General features: G+C 39.8%; 1 protein-coding gene across 1 annotated transcript in view; it reads right to left on the reverse strand.

Moving 5' to 3' along the window:
• NDUFS4 (NADH:ubiquinone oxidoreductase subunit S4) overlaps nucleotides 1-12879 on the reverse strand; it is a 49591-nt gene extending 36712 nt beyond the window's left edge. The window contains exon 1 of the mRNA XM_075078307.1: nucleotides 12491-12879. Within this exon, the coding sequence (XP_074934408.1) occupies nucleotides 12491-12864 (374 nt within the window). The 5' untranslated portion in view covers nucleotides 12865-12879. The remainder of the gene's footprint in view (nucleotides 1-12490) is intronic.
• Nucleotides 12880-19951: the final 7072 nt, after the last annotated feature.

The following is a 19951-nucleotide window of genomic DNA, read 5'->3' on the forward strand; positions in this document are numbered from 1 at the left end:
AACTAAACTTCTGAACAAAGTAATGCCAGTACTTCTAGACCCCCACATGAATGTGACTCAAAGTATGCCAGTGGTTTCTGCCAGATTACAGCGAACAGACTAGAAACACTTCTGAGAGAGGGGCTTAACACATTAAGAATAAAATGACCCCAAATCATTTAAGTATTTTTCTAGTAGAAATCATAAACTCATTATGAAAGATCTGGTGTACTACTTTTACAGCAATAGAATAAGTAGTTTATAAGATGTCCAACTGCTGTCAGGTGGCAGGGACTCTGAACTACTGCTACCTGTACAGCTGCTGATCAGCAATTTCATTGCACGCTACTCTCCAAACCAGAAGGCCTAATCTTAGAAACTGACCTCAGATCACAACCTGAGAACAGCAGGCTCCCTGTGAACCAGCGGAAAACTCTTGCAGGCAAGTCAGCTGAAAGGCAAATAATACTAGAAATGCTGCACAGCCCGTATCAACTATGAACTGAATTTTACATTATCTAGTTAGGAAGCCTAACAAAGTTAAAAAGGAAGAGGGAAAAGTTATGTAGGGAGTAAAGACAAAATATACAGGTGACATATTTGCTCTGTCTGTGCTTTTTAAATGTCAGATTTCTCCCCACACATATACATTCAGGCAGTCATACAACTAGACAATAACTAAAGACTGTGCTCTCTTTATAGTAAGGACAACAAAAGCCAAAGGGTTTAATCCCAAAACTGTGAGGAATGAAACTAATGTTCCACAACCCACCTCTGTCTTAGGAAGGTTTATGCAGTTTGAACAAGAGCCTTTGAATCAAGTAAAATTAAACAACAACAACAAAAAAAGAGCAAAGATTCCTCTGTGTCTGCCAACTGGTTTATGGCGCAGTATAGTTCCGTATTCCATCCCCATCCTTTCCACTTGATTTAGCCTTTCTATCTGACTGCCCTGACAGGTTTAAGTAATACTTACTCTAATAATCGAAGGTAATAGCAAGGTCTGTAAAACACAGCATGTAAATAAAGGCAACTTCTTTCTTATTTAATGCCCTCAAACACTTGAAATGTAATCTACTGAACTAAACTACAGTACAAAAAAATAATCCTTTAAAGTGTTACTGGAAAACTACCTCTTGGTTTATAAATGGTTCATGAAAGTCAATGAAGCTATTCGGCTAGTAAGTCTCAGTTGTTGGGCAGCTATGAAAAAATGTATTTGAGAATTATGCATTTATTTACATTTGCAGTGCTTCATAAAAGCCACTTAGAGACAGCCAAATGCCTCACAAATGGAATATGACACACAGAAACAGGTCTCTTTTCAGAATTCTGAGCTCTCAGCAGTTGTTCTAGATGAGAATGGGACAATCTAGCTAGTATTATTGCATATGGTTTTATTTCACCCTTGCTTTGTCAACTTTGCATTGTCTCAGCCACCTTACTCTTCAATTTCCTTCCTGACATCAAGCTTTTGTCCTCAACTCCTCTTTGAACTGTTGCCATTCCACAGTTATCAAGTACTATAGCTACCCTTCATTATATCACACACCTTAATCACACCACAGCCCATTTTTTAATTCTTCTGCCTGTCCACATCATTAATTTGTTAATGTATTTCTAACTTCCTTTTCACACACCTCTGAGTGGAAAAACCCCATTATAGTTCAATAAATCTTTGCCTACTGGGTTACGAGCAGAGAAGACACACCAATGTTGCCATCTTACATTGAAAAGTATAATTTGAGTTTTCAAGTCAGCTCATGCTCTAATATTAACTAGTCTGGACACAAGTCTGTCAGACCATGTATCAAAACTCTAAGAGCACTAACAGATCTTAATGGCCATGACCAGCCTCACCCAGGGCCTCCACGAACACCCCCTGCCTATGGCCCTGGAGCTCCACTTAAGCTCGGCTTTGAGTCTTCAACCCTTGACTATGCATCATCATTAAGTGCACCCACCTCCAGCCCTGGCTCTGGCTTGTATCTCGGAGCCTGGCTAGACCTCTCACCCAAGCTGCAGTATGACTCCAGTCACATTCAGACCCTGGTGCCTGTATGGACTTCAGATGCAGGTGGCAGCTTGTCTCCAAATCTGTCTTTCGTCCCATTTGCTCCTGACTGGACTCCCCGGGCAGACCCTGGACCCTGATCATGCCTTTGCTGTGTTCCTGCTGGGATCACCCTCAGTTTCCAGCTTGCCTTACCTTCAGGAACAGCCAGCCCTTGCTGCTTCCTGACACTTTGCTAGTCATTAAGTCCTATCAAATTCAGTTTTTTCCAGCATATGCAATATATTTGTACTTGTTTTTCAGCCTCATTAACTAGCAACCAAAGCACAGGACTTAATTTTATGTAGTCTCTCTATAATGACCAATTTTAAAGCCTACTTCTTTTCAAAAGATGCTAACCACACATTTTTTTTTGTTGTGGGTACCACTGTGATAAATTAGCTTCTACAATACAGCTCTCCCTTTAGCTTAAAAGAAATAGTTGGCTGCAATGTAAACAACCTATGCAAGTGTATCCAACAGAAGTTTTTAAAAAAATTATCACATCAAAACTTTAACTGCTATGCTACATGCAAGCGCAAGTAACAATTATATGGCACTAGTTTAGGACTAAAAAATAAAAGCCCTTTCTTCTAGAGAGTACTGTATTAGCATCTGCAGCCTTGGCACAATTCTTTACATTGATGAAGGATAAATTATTGTGTGTTACAAGAACAATATAATGCAACTGCCAAGCTACTTAAATGAAGTATCTTTTAGAAGGAAGATTGAGTGCCCTGTTGTTCCATAATTATCCTACATAATTTTCTTTCCATTTACACTATTTATTAATGTAGACACACCTTACAAGCATTTTTTAAGAACTCACCTTTGAGAATAAAAATAACCTCATCAGCTACCCTATTTGTGTGTTCTCTTGTACGCTTACTTATACACGGACCCTCTCCTCCTCCACTGGTACAATTCTTCCCTTTCGTTAATCTCTTTTTGTGTTCTTACTATCTGAGCAGCTCTCTGAAAAGAGACTGCTAGCCTTGCTATTGCCCTCTCTTTTCTAAAGTGGAATTATCCCTTAAGGCAAAACTGGTGCTTCAAATGCAAACCTTACTCTTGAATTCCAGCTCAGACAACAACATTCAGATTATTTGTCTCATTCTCCAGTAGGCACAATCAACACTGACATATGACAAAACATCACGGCTGCAGAATTTCCCTTCAGATAACTTATGCAGCACATACAAATACTCCTTGAATATGTGACAGAACAGTCAAAACTACTGCATGAAGAACTCTGCATTTTTTTCCTTCATTTAAATTGTGGTTCTACTGCAAGTATTAAGCCACTTATTTATTCTTGGGTCTTCAAATAGCCACAAAGCACATACCCCATTTTATAATAACAGATGGTACCTCTGAACGTTATTGACATCAGATGCAATACAGTATGAATCTCTACTTAAAACTACTGAAATACATAGAAAAGATTAAGAACTAAAAAATTAAAATTACCCTCTGCAACAAAATTTTTGTTTGAACTTCAATACAAATGCCATCACTAACATTTAGTAGAATATTACTTTATTAGACTGATAGCAAATAATAACATCAGAAGTATTTACATATAGAGTATACATTAAGGTCTTCAAATATTTTATATAAAACACATCTAATTTGATTTAAAAAAAAATAATAGGGGCTGTTTATGAAATCTTCCATGTAACACTCCAAGAATAAGCAGCTCCAAGAATTGTTTGCCCACACACATTCTGGAGCTGCCTACAGTCTGTCTAGTTCAGTCATAAGTTAATTTACTTCCTCAACATCAGTCACAGGTCAAGAGAAGATTAAGACAGACAGAAATTACAGCAGCTAGAGAGTGGCTTGTTAACAAAATAATACCCAAACATATTGTTATACTGCCAGGAGGGAACAACTACACTTTGAAACTCAGACAGAAATATGCCATTCATTTCTCAGGAAATATGGAAATATGCATTGTAAAGAAGGTAATGTTAACTGTTCAGCTTGACTCCTGCTAGTTTAACAATACCTTTTATCAGAAACAATAAAGGATGTTATCTTAAGACAGTTTGGAGGTATACTCTGTAACACACTCAAGAATCATATTCTTACAAAAGAATTTTAAAAGCTTATCAAAATCCACTCTATTGCCATAAGAATGGAAATATGTACATGGATAAAACACATGAAACTAAGCTCTTAAGGATTACACAGATTTACTGAAATGATTAGTATAAAATACAGTATTTTAAAACTTGGGTTTTTTTTAAACTGTGCGAATAGGTCACGCTTCCCTGCTAACTATATAAGCCACTCAGCACCTCTATCACTTACAACAGACAATTCCATTTATGATTGACAATTTGGCCAACAGCAGAAAAATCAATAGCTGCCTGGCAGGGTGGGATATCTTTAATTTCTAGTTTTTCTCAAAATACTAAAGATTTAATTTCAGGCCTTATGGTAACAAAAAAAAAAAAAAAAAGCCACGGTTCACTCTCAAACCTCTCACAGAACCAAAAATGCGTAAGTTTAAGAACAGATATTTCCTTTTCCCTGCATCACAAAGAATTGCATAAAACATAATAAGTACAAACAAGACAGGGTTAGTCCCAGAAAGAACCAAACAGTGGCATTGCCTTTGTATCTCCAGAAATCTACCTTATGCCTAACACTGTCAGCAAGCTTGAAGTTCACAAATTCCTTTAAAAATAACCAAACTGACAGAAACAGTCACAAGGTTGAGGATGATGAGGAATTATTACCATACTAAGTAGATTATTTGTACATAGACTAAGTCATACAAAGGTGTCAGCAAAAGCAACATTCAAAATTGAAAATGCAGATAAAAGTTTAAAATATCAACAATATTAACTGTAATTAGTGTTTCCATCCTCACTATTCATCAACATGTGCTTAACAATAGGTGAGATTTTGCACAGTGCCGCAGGGAAGATCTATTACATTGGTGTAACACACTGAGAACTATAAATTGGTCTAAAAACTCCTAGTGTTGATTCGATTTGCATTGTTTTCCTCCCAAAAACAGAAGTATCAGATACTGATTTTGCTTGCGTGTAGTTGAAAGGCCTAGCAGCATGTTATTGAGATAGATGGTATCAATTAAATTCTAAACTTACTTTGGGTTTTGGAACTTAACTTCTTCTGAATCTCACTGTCGCATTTTGATAGTGCCTGCTTCTGTGAAGAACAGCTTTGAAAGCGACAGTTCCTATCAGTCAGAAATACAACCCAACCCAAATGTCTTCTGGGCTTTTCCAATCATATATAAATATTGCATCATGTTGAGATGTATAATGGAATATCAAATTTAATTAAGTCATAAATCTCAAACCTACTTTAAGGCAACATCAAGGTTGTTTTTGTAACCCAGAAAGTAGTATTTTTCCAGTATGAGTTAAACCTGTGGAACAATATATTAAACCACCACCATTAAAGCAAATTTTATTTTCTTAATATAGATTTGAAACTCTGTCTATTGACAGCTGGCATTCGAATTCCCCTTCTCCATGTATCCATATGGCATTGCATAAACTACCAATTTCTTTATTTATTTGACAAAAAAAAAGGTGCTTGAAGTCATGGTAACAATTTCTACAAATATATTTCTCTCAAACTGCAAGATACTAAATATTTGGTATTAGGAAATACCAACAAGAAAACCTTTCCCATAAAAGAAGTTTGGAGTTTTGTTTTGAAAACAAAGTAAGTGTCATTCCAAACCCAGTGTCAGAACCAATTTCAAATTGTTCAGACCCTGAAGGAAAGTATGTCTTTCTGTTTTAGGATACTAGTGCCAACAGACTTCACCTCTACCCTCCAAGGCTTTTTTTTGGTTTTGGGGGCTTTTTCTGTTTTTGTTTTGGTGGGGTTTGGGGGTTTTATTCCTAGCTCCACTCCTCTTCAAATCTTCAAAGTAGAGAGAAGATTATTAGGTTTTCAGATCAGTAGATGTAGGCAAAAAGTTATTCCAGCATATAATAAATTTTTTTTTAAAGATATGCCAAACTTTAGGTAAAGTGACCTGCAGTTCTGAGGCCACAACGACTAGTTGCCACAAAGCTGGTAAGAAGGGTTTATAGCTCTTCTAGTGCAGAAGCAATCACATCGCTTATTTACTAGTTATCTTTCAACACAAACCTTAAATGTCTGTCTGCTTGTCTCTTAAACCTTCTCTTGCTGAAAAGGCTGTCAGTTCCTCCTCCTCTGGGTTTCTAATTCCAAAAGTGATGGAACCACAAAATAAGTCACTCCATGTTATATGCCCAATAATGAACAGCAATTTAAGAAGCCTCAGCAGGAACATTTTGCTGTCATAACACCTGCTCTACTTACTTCTCCACAATTCCTTTAGAAAAACATCCATTTCCAGAACAACACATCTCACCCTTGCCCACATTCACAAACTTTGGTTCTCCTGGCCTCTTTTCCCCTTCTGCCCCTCTTACTTTCACATCTTCCTACCAATCCTCTTCCCTGCCTAGACCAATACTGAAAGTACCTGAACTTTAAGAAACATTATGGGAATCACATGCAGCTTTAAGAACAAGAATGATTTTGATCTTGGCTCACTAGCAGACAAGTTGTGCATTAGAAGACTAAACTACATGACACATGGTATTTTTTACTTTTTCATTTCTCTAATCTATGACAGAATTCCTCACTTTGACAGCAGTATCCTACTGCTCTAATGTTTCACTACATCCAACATCTTTGCTCTTCCATGGGGGCTTTCCAAAGCTTTCTTTTTCCATTTTAAAGGAACGAAGGAGCACTCCTACACCCTACTTCCCATGACAAACAGAGAAGCCAAAAGCAGGAAATCTAAAACATCATTCTGAATCACCAGAGCCACAGGACCTTGTAATAAAGTGCATATCCATGACCAACACAGCAGTCATGAATATGACAGTATGTTGCTGTCCCATCAACTCCTACAGGACAGAAGCAAGTAGCGGTGGATCAGCAACTTTAAGATCTTACATGAAGTACTGCAAAAGGACTCAAGTATCCTACTTGTCAGAAATCTCTCTCCCTCAAAGCATGCAAAACAGATGGGGAAAGAGGGCCTTCCTTCACGACAGCCAGAACCAGATCATCATCAAAGGACATGTGACTATAAAAAATAACCCTCATGATCCTTCCAGTCCCAGTGAATACGTAGGATTTGGCTGCTAGGCCCTCTCTTATCCACACAATCATTATTTGAACAGTGTGGACAGAGTCAAAGGGAATGGGTTTTAAATGAATTATACACTTAGATAGATGGAACATCTACTTCTCCCGAATTACTGCTTCAGGCTGTCTGCAAGATCAGACAAATACTGCTGTCTGGAGTCTTGCTTTTAAACTTATGCTCATGAAGTGTACAAACTGCAGTGCTTTTCATCTTTTTCTCCCCACACTATGTCCATTGGTCTCTCCACATCTTTCACCTTGAGTCTGCTCCACACCTCCATGTCACCACGATCTTATGACCAAAAAACTCCCTGGAGTTTTATTCCACATTTCAGTAACAGTTGTACTATTGTGTTGTAAGATAGTCTGATTGACTATACTTTCTCTGTTATGCATTAAAAACAAAACAGATTTTCAAGATAAAACTGTAAAACTCAAATGTATATTTTAAAAGGTCTTTTTTCCCATTACAAATAACCAAAACGAAACTATGTATAAACACCACTTATACAGCCAGGGCAAGACCTCAGAAAACTATTCTCCTGGTCTATCTTGAAATTTTATTCCAGATACTGTTTGCAGATGCAGTTAGCCATTGGAATTAATTTAGATGAAGTTAAATGCTGCAGAACTATTTTTTGAACTAATGAAAACCAAAGGTTCTGTGACTGAACGTGATAACACCACATGTATGTTATCCCACCCAGTATATGACAGCAAGTAGCAGACACACGTTACAGCTGGATGAAATAATAAGTAATGCAACTGCTGCAACATGCTACTTATTCCAAACTTGACAAAATGTCACAATGGCTAGCACTAACACTAGCTAAATAGTGCTTCTATTAACAAGACGCAGTCAGAGCTTTGTGCATCTTTGTGTAGCTCACTGGTCTACCCAAATCTAGGTCTGGGAAGTGTATTAAGCCCTATTTTAACATATGGCTTCATATGAACATGCAAGCAAAAACGCCAACACTGTTTTGAAGAAAGAAAAAAAGAAAAACCAAACAATAACACAAAAGCATAAGCTAGTTGCCTTGAGGGAAAAGAAAAACACTTTTCAAAAAAAGTTAGTAAACATTTTCTCTATTATTTATGAGAAAGCAAGATAGAAACAGGTTTCTTTTATAAGTCCTCTATTTTCCCACAAAAATGGCTTCCCTCTCTCTTCACTGATGGGGAAGCTTGCTTATGTATATAATAACTGAAGACTAAGATTTAAATGGTGCCCCAGTTTTCCTCATTCAATGAGCGTATATCATGAACTGAATAACAGGCTTTCTACTTTTCTACACTAGTGTCTGTAATTCTTTGCTTTCATAACCTCAGGTATGCATTTATGATGAACCAGCAAAATATTTGCTGTAATGCTCAGAGTCTTTAAAACAGAATTACAAAAGGAATGTAACACGCTGAAGAACCATCATCTATCACTGAAAAGTAACAAGAACAATCCATTATCATGAAATGTAGGGACTGTGTGGTCAGTTATTACACTCGCGCACACAAAATACTCTGCTTTTGCATTAGAAATCAGTATCTTTGTATCCTGACTGCAATACCTTGTGACTTAAAGAGACTGTCTGAAATACTATGTGGTTTTGGAACAAACAGCTGATTCCCTGTTCCGTAGAAATTCGTTTGAATTTTTCTTTTCCCAGCTCCACCTACCCACATTCTCTAACACAAGGAGACACTGCAATCTTTCTCAAGACACAGACATGTAAGAGCCCCTCCTCTGCTTTCCTCCAATTCACATGAAACTTAAAGAAATGTAACTATTATTTAAATTATACCCCTTAACCAAATTTTGGCTGCAGATAACTAAGAGGTAAAATTTGAAGTAATTAGGTAAGACAGACAAACAAGGTACAACTTTCCTCTTGAAGAGGTCAACCTCAGAAGAGTGCATTCAACAGAATTTCAAGCCCCTGAAACCTTGACAGATCTTGCAGCATGAAAGCTTCAAAACTGTGATCTAAGCAAAGGAGGCACTTCTACTTTCTGTATCTGCTCAAGCCACCTGCTGATGGTCTATCAGGCTCACCACCAGACAGAATAATGATGGACTCTGTAACCACCACTTCAGTGATTTAAACTAGGCACACAGAACTTCATACAGATCTGAAAAATGTTGCTGCATGTTCTCCTAACTTCGGACCAAACACTTACTTCCTTGTGTTACCAGTAACGGTTTCAGAAGCATCAAGCAGCTTGGGCATGCATATTTTGTAGTGTTTAAACATGTACCAATACATTCAACCTTTCTGTTAGAGGATGTCGTAATACTTGTAAGAACCAAATATAACTCACGAAAATCAGAACAGAATCTGTCTTGTGACTGCTGTTAAGTGATCTTGGGAACTGTTTTCAAAATCAGAGGGCAGCTATATTATTTTGTAATTTAAGTTCTGAAAAATTGAGAACTATCAGAAGTTTCACATGCAAAAGTCTTCAAAAACCACTCCAAATAAGACTACTGCTTGAAGGTTTTAACTTTAATCCTACAGTGCTCAAACAATAAGCTATATTACCCCCATAGCCTAATTTAGGCAAATAACATGAAACTGTAATTTAACCAAGTTGTACCAAACTTGACCAAACCTTACTCGGAATCTGAGTAAACAAAAGCATAGTGCTGAAGTGACAGAAGAATCATTCAAATGCCCTCACAGCTGACAATTCCAGCATTTTCTGCAGTCATCTTCTGCAAACAGTGTTAAATTTAATTGTAAGTAATTCTAACACCTATGTTTACTTTAAGACACATTTTAGAATACTGGTATAGTACTTTCTTTCTACAGATCAGCAAATATACAGATCACTCCAATAATAAATTAAACAGACACAGACTTTAAATATACACCGAATTTGTTTTAACAAAGAAATTACTTGCACCAAACTATATCCATCAAAATACTTTTCTGAGAGGAAACTGGTATTGCAGAATCTGTATATCCAATTGCAAGATGTGCTGCAAAACATCACCCTCTGAAAGAAGTAGGCTTTTGGACAGCTGCTGATCATCATAACTGGAAAATAAGCTTAAGTGGTTTGTATTATAAGACCAGTCACAATTCTGTGAGGTGGGGAGGTTCCTTTATCCCCTTTTTGCAAAATGAGGTGCAAGATATTAAAGCTAGAAATGGGATTTGTATACTGCCAAGCTTTGAGACATCTACCTGTCTACTGAAATTTATGATATTGGAGTCATCTGGTAACATGTGAAGGTTTATATGGTATATAAGAAAGTTATCCACAAGAGGAAACAAGCCAAACAGCTTTTCCAAGAAGCAACAGAAAGTACAAAAGCTAAAGCTACGCTTTCTCCCATGCACCTCTAATTTTATTATCTATGAGCTGCAGGAAGACATCTTGAATTTAAAATTTAGAGCCCTGAATCCTTTTCTGTTAATTTGTACCTTGATTCTTCCATCCAAGCAGGGAGACTGCAGAGGCTGCTTAACACTATTTTTTCTATAAAACAGTAACTGAGAAGAAGAAAGATGATTTTTTCTTTATTTCTGTGCCTGCCTCATCAAGAAAATAATTAATTTATAAAAATTATGCAATGAATTACAGCCTTAATTGTTCCTTCATAGTGCCAAAACTATTTTATTCTGAAACACCTTTTCCTTGTTCCAAGGAAAACTTCGCTCTCACTCTTTCAACATACAATGATTGCAAGGATGTGTACAACTTTAAATAAGAGAGACTCACAGTGCTCTTTCCTGCCTCTTCTGCAAGAAACCTGCAGATTTATGATCAGGCCACTCTCCCATGGCATGTGAAGTCACTTCAGGCAACCCAACCCCAGAGGCAACCTCCCTCTTACTGAAAATATTATGGGACACTAATCCTTCTGTCTCCCTCTGTGGCAGGGAAGGAACCTAAGGCACTATTTCAAAGTAGAAATTTCCTGTAAGAAATGCCAGCTTAAGAGTCCCCACCTCACATTTCCATACTGTTCACTCCCACCCCTGTTACATCCTACTATTTATTCTGGAGTGAATGCTTAAAAGGTAGAGTGGTAAAACTTTAAAACAAACAAAGTTATTTTTAACCTTAATCAGCTGACTGATCCAATCTACCACATAGCACAGGCAACAGTTGTGTCAACAGCCTACCCCTCTTTTAAGAGGGCTAGAAACCAGCAGTCAAACATGAACAGTAAGTTTCTGCATTACCACAGAACAACCGCTAAATTAATATTCACAGATTCCAAAGCATTTTTATGAGACTGAGGATTAATCTTCAGCACTGTAAAACAGGTGCCATTTTAAGAGGGAGGAAGCAGCAGTAACCGATGGGACAGTCAGAGCACAAAACGTGGGAAGAAATAGTATAGCCATCATCCTTCTTTCTCTATATATGTGCACCTATACAGCTTTCTCCATGTTTCACATATGTATATACATATACACACATACACATACATAAAAACATCATAGATTTAAAAAAATTACTGAAACTATATTGTAGGTATGTTTATATGTAAAGATTTAAGGAGCATGGAAAAGCATAGCCTCCGAATCATAGTTAATAGCATTGAACTATATTTTTTTTCCTCTTGACTAGAAGGGCATCTTACAAAAACCAAAGTCCTGTGACATTCACAGAAGTAAACGCATGCACACGTCTTCAAGTAGAGGTTGAGGTCATGTACTGGACTTTCAATAAAAGGTTGCTGCATTAAAGAAACAAACAGCAAAGTGCCACCAAAGATTATAACGCGACTTCCTGCATTATTTTGAGGAATGAGTGAAACAGTAGCTACGTATCCCCCGAAAAAAGTAACAGATCCTGGGGAGGAGACGGAGAGGAAAAGCTACAGGGTACAGAGTAGGGCAGAGGGGTGCAACTCTCTAGGAGGACGGTGCTGGCGATGGAAGGAGCCACCGCCCCCCTCAGGCTCCCGGCAGCGAGGCAAACGCCGCCCGCCACGCCGAGCAAGGCGGCCCTCCGCCGCCGTTTCGACCGACCTCCGGACGCCGCAAGGACAGCGGGCGGGCGGCCGGCCACAGCGCGGGGGACGGCAAGGATAGACCGGAGAGACATGCACAGCCGCGGAGAGAGGCCCCAGCCAGGCGCCCGCCGCCGGCCCGGCCGCTCCAAGCTCCCGGCGGGGCCCTGCGTGGCGCCCCCGGCCTGGCGCGGCCCCCCGGCCTGGCGTCCGCGGGGAAGCCCTAGGCCCGGGTCAGCCTCCCCGGGAGCACTACGGGCCCTGGCCGCGGCGGTGCCGCCGGGCAGAGGAGCGCCGGCGGTGCCCGTTACCTGGCCGGCGACAGGCGAGCCGCAGCGGCCACGCTCCTCGCCACAAGGTGCCTCAAAGCCGCTGACATTGAGAGAGCCGCCGCCATGACGCTCGCCGCAGCCGCTGGGAGACGGCGGCGTCGCAGGGCCAAACCTCCTCCGCCCAGACAGGAAACGCGAAGGCGCGGGCGTAAAGATGGCGCGGGAGGGGCAGGCGTGCGGGCAGGGGGACCGGGAAGGGGAGCGGGCGGCCCATGGCTGGCACGGAGGACGTCCAGGCCTGGCACCTGCAGACCCGTGGAGGAGCCACACGCCGTCGGGGCACGGGCGCCGATTTCCGCCGGCAGCGCCTCCGGCTCACGGACGCTTTCTGGCAGCTTGGGGCGAGACGCCATCTTCTCGGTGGCGTGGGACGGGGCACTGGAGGGATGGCGCCGGCTCCGGGCCCGCTGGGCCTCACAGCCGCCGGCCGGCGGGGCGGCGGGACCGGCCGCTGTGCCATTCCCCGCGGCGGGCCGGCGGGGCTGGGGGCCAGAGCGACCGCCGAGCCCTGGTGCGCCCGCAGCCCCTCCCGCCCTGGCACAAAACCTGCGGCGCGGCGCGGTTTGGCCTCCTGCTTTCCCGTTGCGCTGCGCAGAGAAAATGGTGCGCCCCGTGCAAAGGCTTCAAAGCGTTGGTACAGCTTCTTGCACCTGCTTGTTAACATACAACTCAGTTTTACTACTTGAAATGGATCCACATTCTTCGTTTGCAAAGATAAGCGAGTCTCTAGTGGTACTTCTAGGAGCTCTGTTTTGTTTTAAAACCAATTCCAGCCTTATTTCCTATATTCGAGCAAGGAAGACTGGCAAGACCCCTGTTCTCTTAAAGTGGAGTAATATTTTTAATGCATTAGCTGTAAAAGGGAAGTAAATAACAGGACTTCTGCCATGGAAACATATTATGGTGGTGGGTTCATGGTTAAAGAAGACAGATTGCTGTAAATCAAGAGTCAAATACGCTTGTGTTCAGTGCTAAAACTCAAATGACATAAAGTTTCCAAAAATATGTGGTACAAAAGCACAGAGTTGTCATAGGATCTGTAATATTGCAAAGGACTGAAAAGTTTTTTGTTCTGGGGGCAAAAAATGGGTGGTATTCTTAAAATTATTCTAATAATTTTTATATAATCTGTTATATGAACAGATCTCTGACATTTTGAAAAAAAAACCTTGGCTAATGTTTCAGCTTCAATTTTGCTGAAACAAAAAAATATTTAGAAGTTTGTTAAACAAAAAAGTGATTAAATTCCTACAGGAGGAGGAGTTGGTTTTGACTCACTCTTTTCTGCGTTCTCCAGGAGAAGCCAGTCTTGTTCTCGATTTTGACAGAACAGTTTGACAGGGTCAGAAACAAAAATTCTGAACAAGCAAGTGAATTCACCATTTTCCTGTCCCGAATAAAACACGATGAAATAAGAGTAGTTCCAATGAAAAGTTGATCTTTCAATGAATGTCTTCTGCAGTTGTCAAATCAACAGTGTATTAATTTCTGATGAGAACAAACAACATCCTTTTATTATATAATCCTAATTAAATCTCAGACCTAGAGCTGTTATTTCATAGTCTTTGTATTAGGCAAAGGTGGCAAAATACTTTCTATTTCCAGTCATCCTATTAGAACTTTCCACTCTCAGATATGTAATTTCTTTATGCTAACTTCCCATCATGTATTTCTGAATTCTGGGGAAATGAAAATATATAGTTTTTCCTCTTCAAAAGAGCAACTATACTGCAGAAAAAGAAGACAAGTGAATAATCTTCCTGGGCCAGATAATACAGAGACAGTAAGGACAATGATTTACAAATTTGTTGGGTTTGCAGATAGGAGTATTTAAAATTTATTTTTCAATCATTAATGAATACGGTCAAAGTCAGATGTGGTAAGGCAGACAGCAGGAGTAATTTTGTAGCAATAATGAATTGAAATGAGTTATACGGGGAGGTGATATCCTTTGTTAAATGCAGGTGGGAGAATACCCCAACCTTGTGAAGTTAGCAGTTTTTCTTCAGGGATTTTAAGAGAAGGACCTGAAAAACTCTGTTCTCCAAACTTTTTAGTGATTTTTTCCCCCCAGCTTTATCAGTTATTGGCCTAATAATGCACATTATCTCTCACACTGAACCTTCAGTCACATGTAGATAGACATAGTAAGAATATCTGCATCTCAGGAAATCAATGAATTTTTCTCTCTCTCTCTTCCAAAATCTTCTTCCAGTGCATGAGTGATGGTAGGTTAGAGGAGGCATTCATGCCAGCTCTAGTTTACTTCAGCTGATCTAAACTTGTCCCTTTTCTGGTGCTTCAGCTAGGAGAAATGTTCTGTCGTTTCTAGAAGCAGAGGAAGATTTTATAGCTGTTCAAAGCCGCCAGTGGTTTGGTGAGGGCAGTTGCCCTTGTGAACAGAGGCAAGTAGTTTGAGTCTGTCTACTTTGCATCAGCTGGTAGATCATCATAACTCAGCCAAAGACCTTTAGGGTAGATCTGACTTTGTAGCTGGTGTCTTCTTTCACTGTCAGAGATGGAGCCAGTGGTTTGGGCAGCATGTGAAGGCTTGTGTGCTTCACAAGGCTCAGTTCTTTGAACTCCTGCTCTACCTACTACTTCTTTGCATGGGGGGAGGACAGAGGTAGCGCACAACAGCTGGAATTTGGAGCTGCCACCTAATTAACTGAGTCTGTCAAAGGAGGGTGCCAGATTCAGGAGCTGCCTTTGGCAGCTGCAGAGACAGGACTGTTGTGCTAGATCACAGCGACTGATGGGCTTGAGCATGTGTGCAAGTGAACGTGCTGCTAGTTGCTAGCACAGTCCCTGGAACCGTTTTGGCCCTGGTCAATTAGCACCGTCCCAAACAATGTCTGAGCACAGTCTGGGAACTAGCGTGAGCCTGGGACTGTTCCTAATAAGCTGTGTGGATGAGGCCATTCTGGGTTTTGGATTGTTTTTTTGCAGCAGGGGAGAAGAGGGGAAAGAGTTTAGCTCCATGGATGTGAGCTGTGCCACGTAAGCTGAGCTGCATCGGGGGTACAAAAGGGTCCTTGGACTGTTTATTTACTAATATAAATGTAACCATAGCATTTGTTGCTGAAGTATTATTGTATAGTAGTCACAAACACATGAGAGACTATTTCAGACCGCAGCTCTCCAGAGACAGCATGTGTGGCAATTCCAAGTACACAGTTTACCGTGAAATTAATATGCACCAACAGTCCCTTGCAGTCTGGTGCCTGAGAAAGGGAGAGATACGAATTTTTCTGTCTCCCACTATTTCCCCAGGTTTAGAAGTAGACCTGTAAGATACTTCTACACAGGTTTATGTTGAATGTATACTGTTTTATCTGATTGGCTTAAATTTTTATAAATGTATTCATACATACAATACAACACCTTTTAAAATCATCATGTCTTAAGTTTAATGAATTTGTGTCGTAGAAAATGTCTTAGAAAATGAAGTGTTAAATGCTGTATTCCCCAAAATAACTAAATGCATCAATTCTTGTGGTGACTGCAGGAGAATCATTCTAAGTCCATAGTTTCATGAAGGCTTAAACTTTTCATTCATAATTCTGGCTGCAAGCTGGTCTTCTGTCACTGATATACTGTGAAACACTGTCCCTCAAGACTGAAACAGTTCATGTGCCAGCACTTATTGTGCTGTACAGTATGCTCACAGTTCCTATTGTCTCACTCTATGAGAAAGCTTATTAGCTTAACTGTGCAGAGCTAGAGTCATATTTTCTCTTCACATATGTGAGCTGCACACATTGTGAGAATTGGAGAGGAAAATGTAACCTTTTACTTTTTTCCTGCAAGGCTGAGGTTGCACAGCTTTACTCCATGCCCAGGCAAATAAATTCTGGTACAAATAATTTCATAGTCTCGAATAAACCAGTTAACAGTGACAAGCAGAATTCTAGAGCTATTCCTTAATGTATTGTTGCTCTGAATTGGTTTGTTTTCTTCTGGGTGGCATAGAGGAACTATGTAGGAGACAATAGCATCAGTCTCAAAGATCCGACAGTCTAATGCAGCAAAGAACTGGTAGAAAAGTGGTACAACATACAAGCAAACTGATTAATCTGCCTATAGCTGCGCATATTCCCAATTTCATTTTGTTTGTTGGTTTTACTGCTTTTACATACAGAAGCTATGATTTCAGTGTTGGATAACTCTCAGATTCTGACCCTTTAGACATGTAAGCATGACAGCTTAACATACACTAAGTAATTAACATTAATTAACTTTTACAGGACTGGAACTTTGTTTTTAAAGTAGTAGTTTTTAGTTTGAAAATTTTAGTTTGAAAATTTTATCTTTGTAAGAGCTTACTCTGTAAGTAGTGGCTCCATTCTATCCAAAATAATTCCTTTTGCTGAGGAAATATCAGCTGCAGTTACGCTTGCAGGTTTTTTTCAGTATTTGCAGTGGGACAAAGACTATTCCTTTTATGTAGTCCTTTGCAAACTGTACCATGCTTTAGGTGTCAGGATAAATTTAATGGGAAAAATTTGTCCCAAATGTCAATTTCTGCATTAGAAGATGAGTTAACATAAGAACATGATGTTTTGGGATTGTAGTATTTATTTACATTCTCTGTATGGCAGCCAGCTTGGTAAAGAAGCTGATGATAGTCTCAAAGTCTGTTTGATTGCATATGAAATTTAAAGTGCAGTTTGAGCTGTCTGGATTTAATTCCTCCCCCCCCCCCCCCGCCCCTTGCTATGGGGGAATAAAACAGCTCATATGGGAGAAAAAAATTAAAACCAGGCAGAGCCAGCCCCATTGTAAGCTTCACATGCAATCAAACAGCCTCGCAGGGAAACTCCCCTTCCTGGCTGCACTGCTGCCACTGGTGAACCACAATTAAAAAAAAAAATCACTTTTTATACTCCCTGCTTTCAAGCTAGACATTGACATGTGAACCAAAATCTTCTTTTTAACTATTGCCCGGGAGGCCACCAAAGAATCCCAGCTGACCCCCTGCCATCAGAGTGAGTGATGGTCGGCTGCTGGTGTTGCAGCTCACTTCCCCCAGGCTGCCACCCTGAGAGATCCCACCATCCACCGTCGGTGTGAGTGACATTAGCCCACTGGGCTTTGAAAACACTTTTCAGGTCGGTCATCGAGGAGAGATAGCTTCCTTCACACACACCATCAGGGTGAGTGACGTCAGGCCACTGGGGTTTAAAATACAGACCCTCAGGCTTGCTAAGCTGACACTGCTGAGAAAACTGCTTTTATTGTTTTACATCAGCAGGGACCTCTTTGTCTTTTTTTGCATTGTTTACTTAGAAGCCAGCCTCCCTCTTCCCTGACTCCCACCCCAGACAATTATTAACATCTGTAGGGTAATTTCTACTACTTTTTTTTTCTTTTTTTTTTTTTAAACTGGAGGTAAAGCAGATTTTAGTCTTTGAATTTTTATAGCCATCTGCTTTCTCATATGATTTTTGAAAGATCCTGGGTGTGCCTGAGTATTTGTTAGTGGGAGAGTCTTAGAATAATAAAAGGAGAGCAATTGTTAGATATTCTAGTCCTTTTAGCTGTCCAGGTCAGACACTCCTTGATTGAGAATGCTAGTGATAGTCACTCTTCCTTCTTAGCTTTTCCAAAGGTTCCTGGAAAATTGAGATTTCAGGACATGTTTCTTTCCAGTCTTGAGAGAGTATGACTCTGGCTGGTGCTTGGTCTTCCAATTCAAGATTCAAAAATTAAAAGGCTCCTCTCTGGCCAACCATTATAGAAATCTGTACTTGACATTTTGGATAGTGTTTGAACCCTAAATTCAAATTCTAGATTTTAGGAGTTTAGTGAGATAATACATAGGATTTAGGATCAAAAACCCTAAACTGGTTAATATGGAATAAAAAAGTTTAAAATTCTCATTCTATAATATTTCTGAAAACATTGTACTGTAGAATAATATGTAATTTTTTTAACACTATTTCCCTTTCATTCAAAATTAGGAAATGTTTCTTGTTATGTTACTGAAAAGTAGTGATTTTTTTCAAATATTCATAGCTACAGCAAACATAGGTAAGCTAAAATAAATACATGAATTTGAGAATTTAGGAATATAAATTCTGAGAAAGATTACTTGGCTAATTGTTAATTTATTTAAAGGTATAGAATAGTATTGAAATTAACATTTTTTGGTCTGATTTGTGGCTTCATTTTCTTTTTCTCTGCTTTGTGCAATTTGAAGTTCTCTCACTGATCTGATCTTCATTTAGGTGCATAAACTCATTCTGGAGTCAGATTTCACAAGAGGTACTGTGTAGAGTACAATTGTTCTTTAAGAGAAATATGATTGTTTAAAATAGTCCCTCGCTTCTTCTTCAGCTTGCCTATTTTTTTGAATGGCATCAGCTACAGATACTGAATGGCACCAGTTTCGTTGAAGGAATGTTTTTGAGAGACTAGCAGGAAATTATTGAAAATATGTAAGAAAAATGTATTTTGATGAAGCAGCTGGGCTGTCTGGTAAAATACATTTGAAAAGAATTTGCTTTAGCCTTATGAGAACTGAAATATAGAACAGAAATACATTAACACTGCAATACTAGATCAAACTGAGATAATTTCCTGTTAGCATGAAAATAGCCCCTAGTAGTTACCACTAGAAGATGCTTCTGAGGACACTGCAGGAAAGGATGACTCTGAGTCTTCCACACTGAAGCTCTCATCCTAAGTAATATTCTTAAACATTAAGGTTTTTCCTACTCATAAAAGTTTTAGTGAGCTTGATAATACTGTGAGATAGTAAACACCACAAGCCCGTTATGTATTGTGTGTGGTTTTTTAAATTATTGTCCTAAGCCCCACCTCACTTTCATATAAATGAGACTTCCAAGGCCAACTGCTTGGTTCCGCCCCGTGCAAACTGAAGCAAGAACCGGACCCCAGACTTCTGCAGTTCAGAACCACAGACAAGGCTGGGAATCTAATGGATGTACTATAAAATTTGCAAGAGGTTTTAAGGAGTGGTTTTGGTTTTTGTTCAGGCTGCAGCAATCTGTATTGCATTTGCCATTGTGCTCCTGTTTTTTTCACCAGACCGAAGAAAGCGCTACTTCTGTCTCTCTATGCTGTTCGCAGGAGTTCATGTGTTGCTCTGAGCACACTGGTGCGCAGGGTCTCATACTAGCGTGCCCCAAACAGCTTCCCTGTCTAGCACAATCTGGGAAAGGGCAGTGTATATTCAGTGCTGTGCAGTTTGGGATTCCCCTGCCGTGGAAGTCCCCAGGTCTCCATCTGGTCAAAAGGCTGACTGTAGTATACCTTGTGTGAGTATTGATCAATTTGTCACAGACCTAGCATTGCAAAACCTGTCTGTTCAGAAATGAGAAGGTGGGTCCAAATGACATGAGTTTGTTAAAAAAATGAAAAAGAAAAAGGATTTCCTCCAGATATTTGGGCCTTTTTGTATATTCAAATTATCCT

This window comes from Phalacrocorax aristotelis, chromosome Z (assembly GCF_949628215.1).
Source record: "Phalacrocorax aristotelis chromosome Z, bGulAri2.1, whole genome shotgun sequence".
Classification (NCBI taxonomy): Eukaryota; Metazoa; Chordata; class Aves; order Suliformes; family Phalacrocoracidae; genus Phalacrocorax; species Phalacrocorax aristotelis.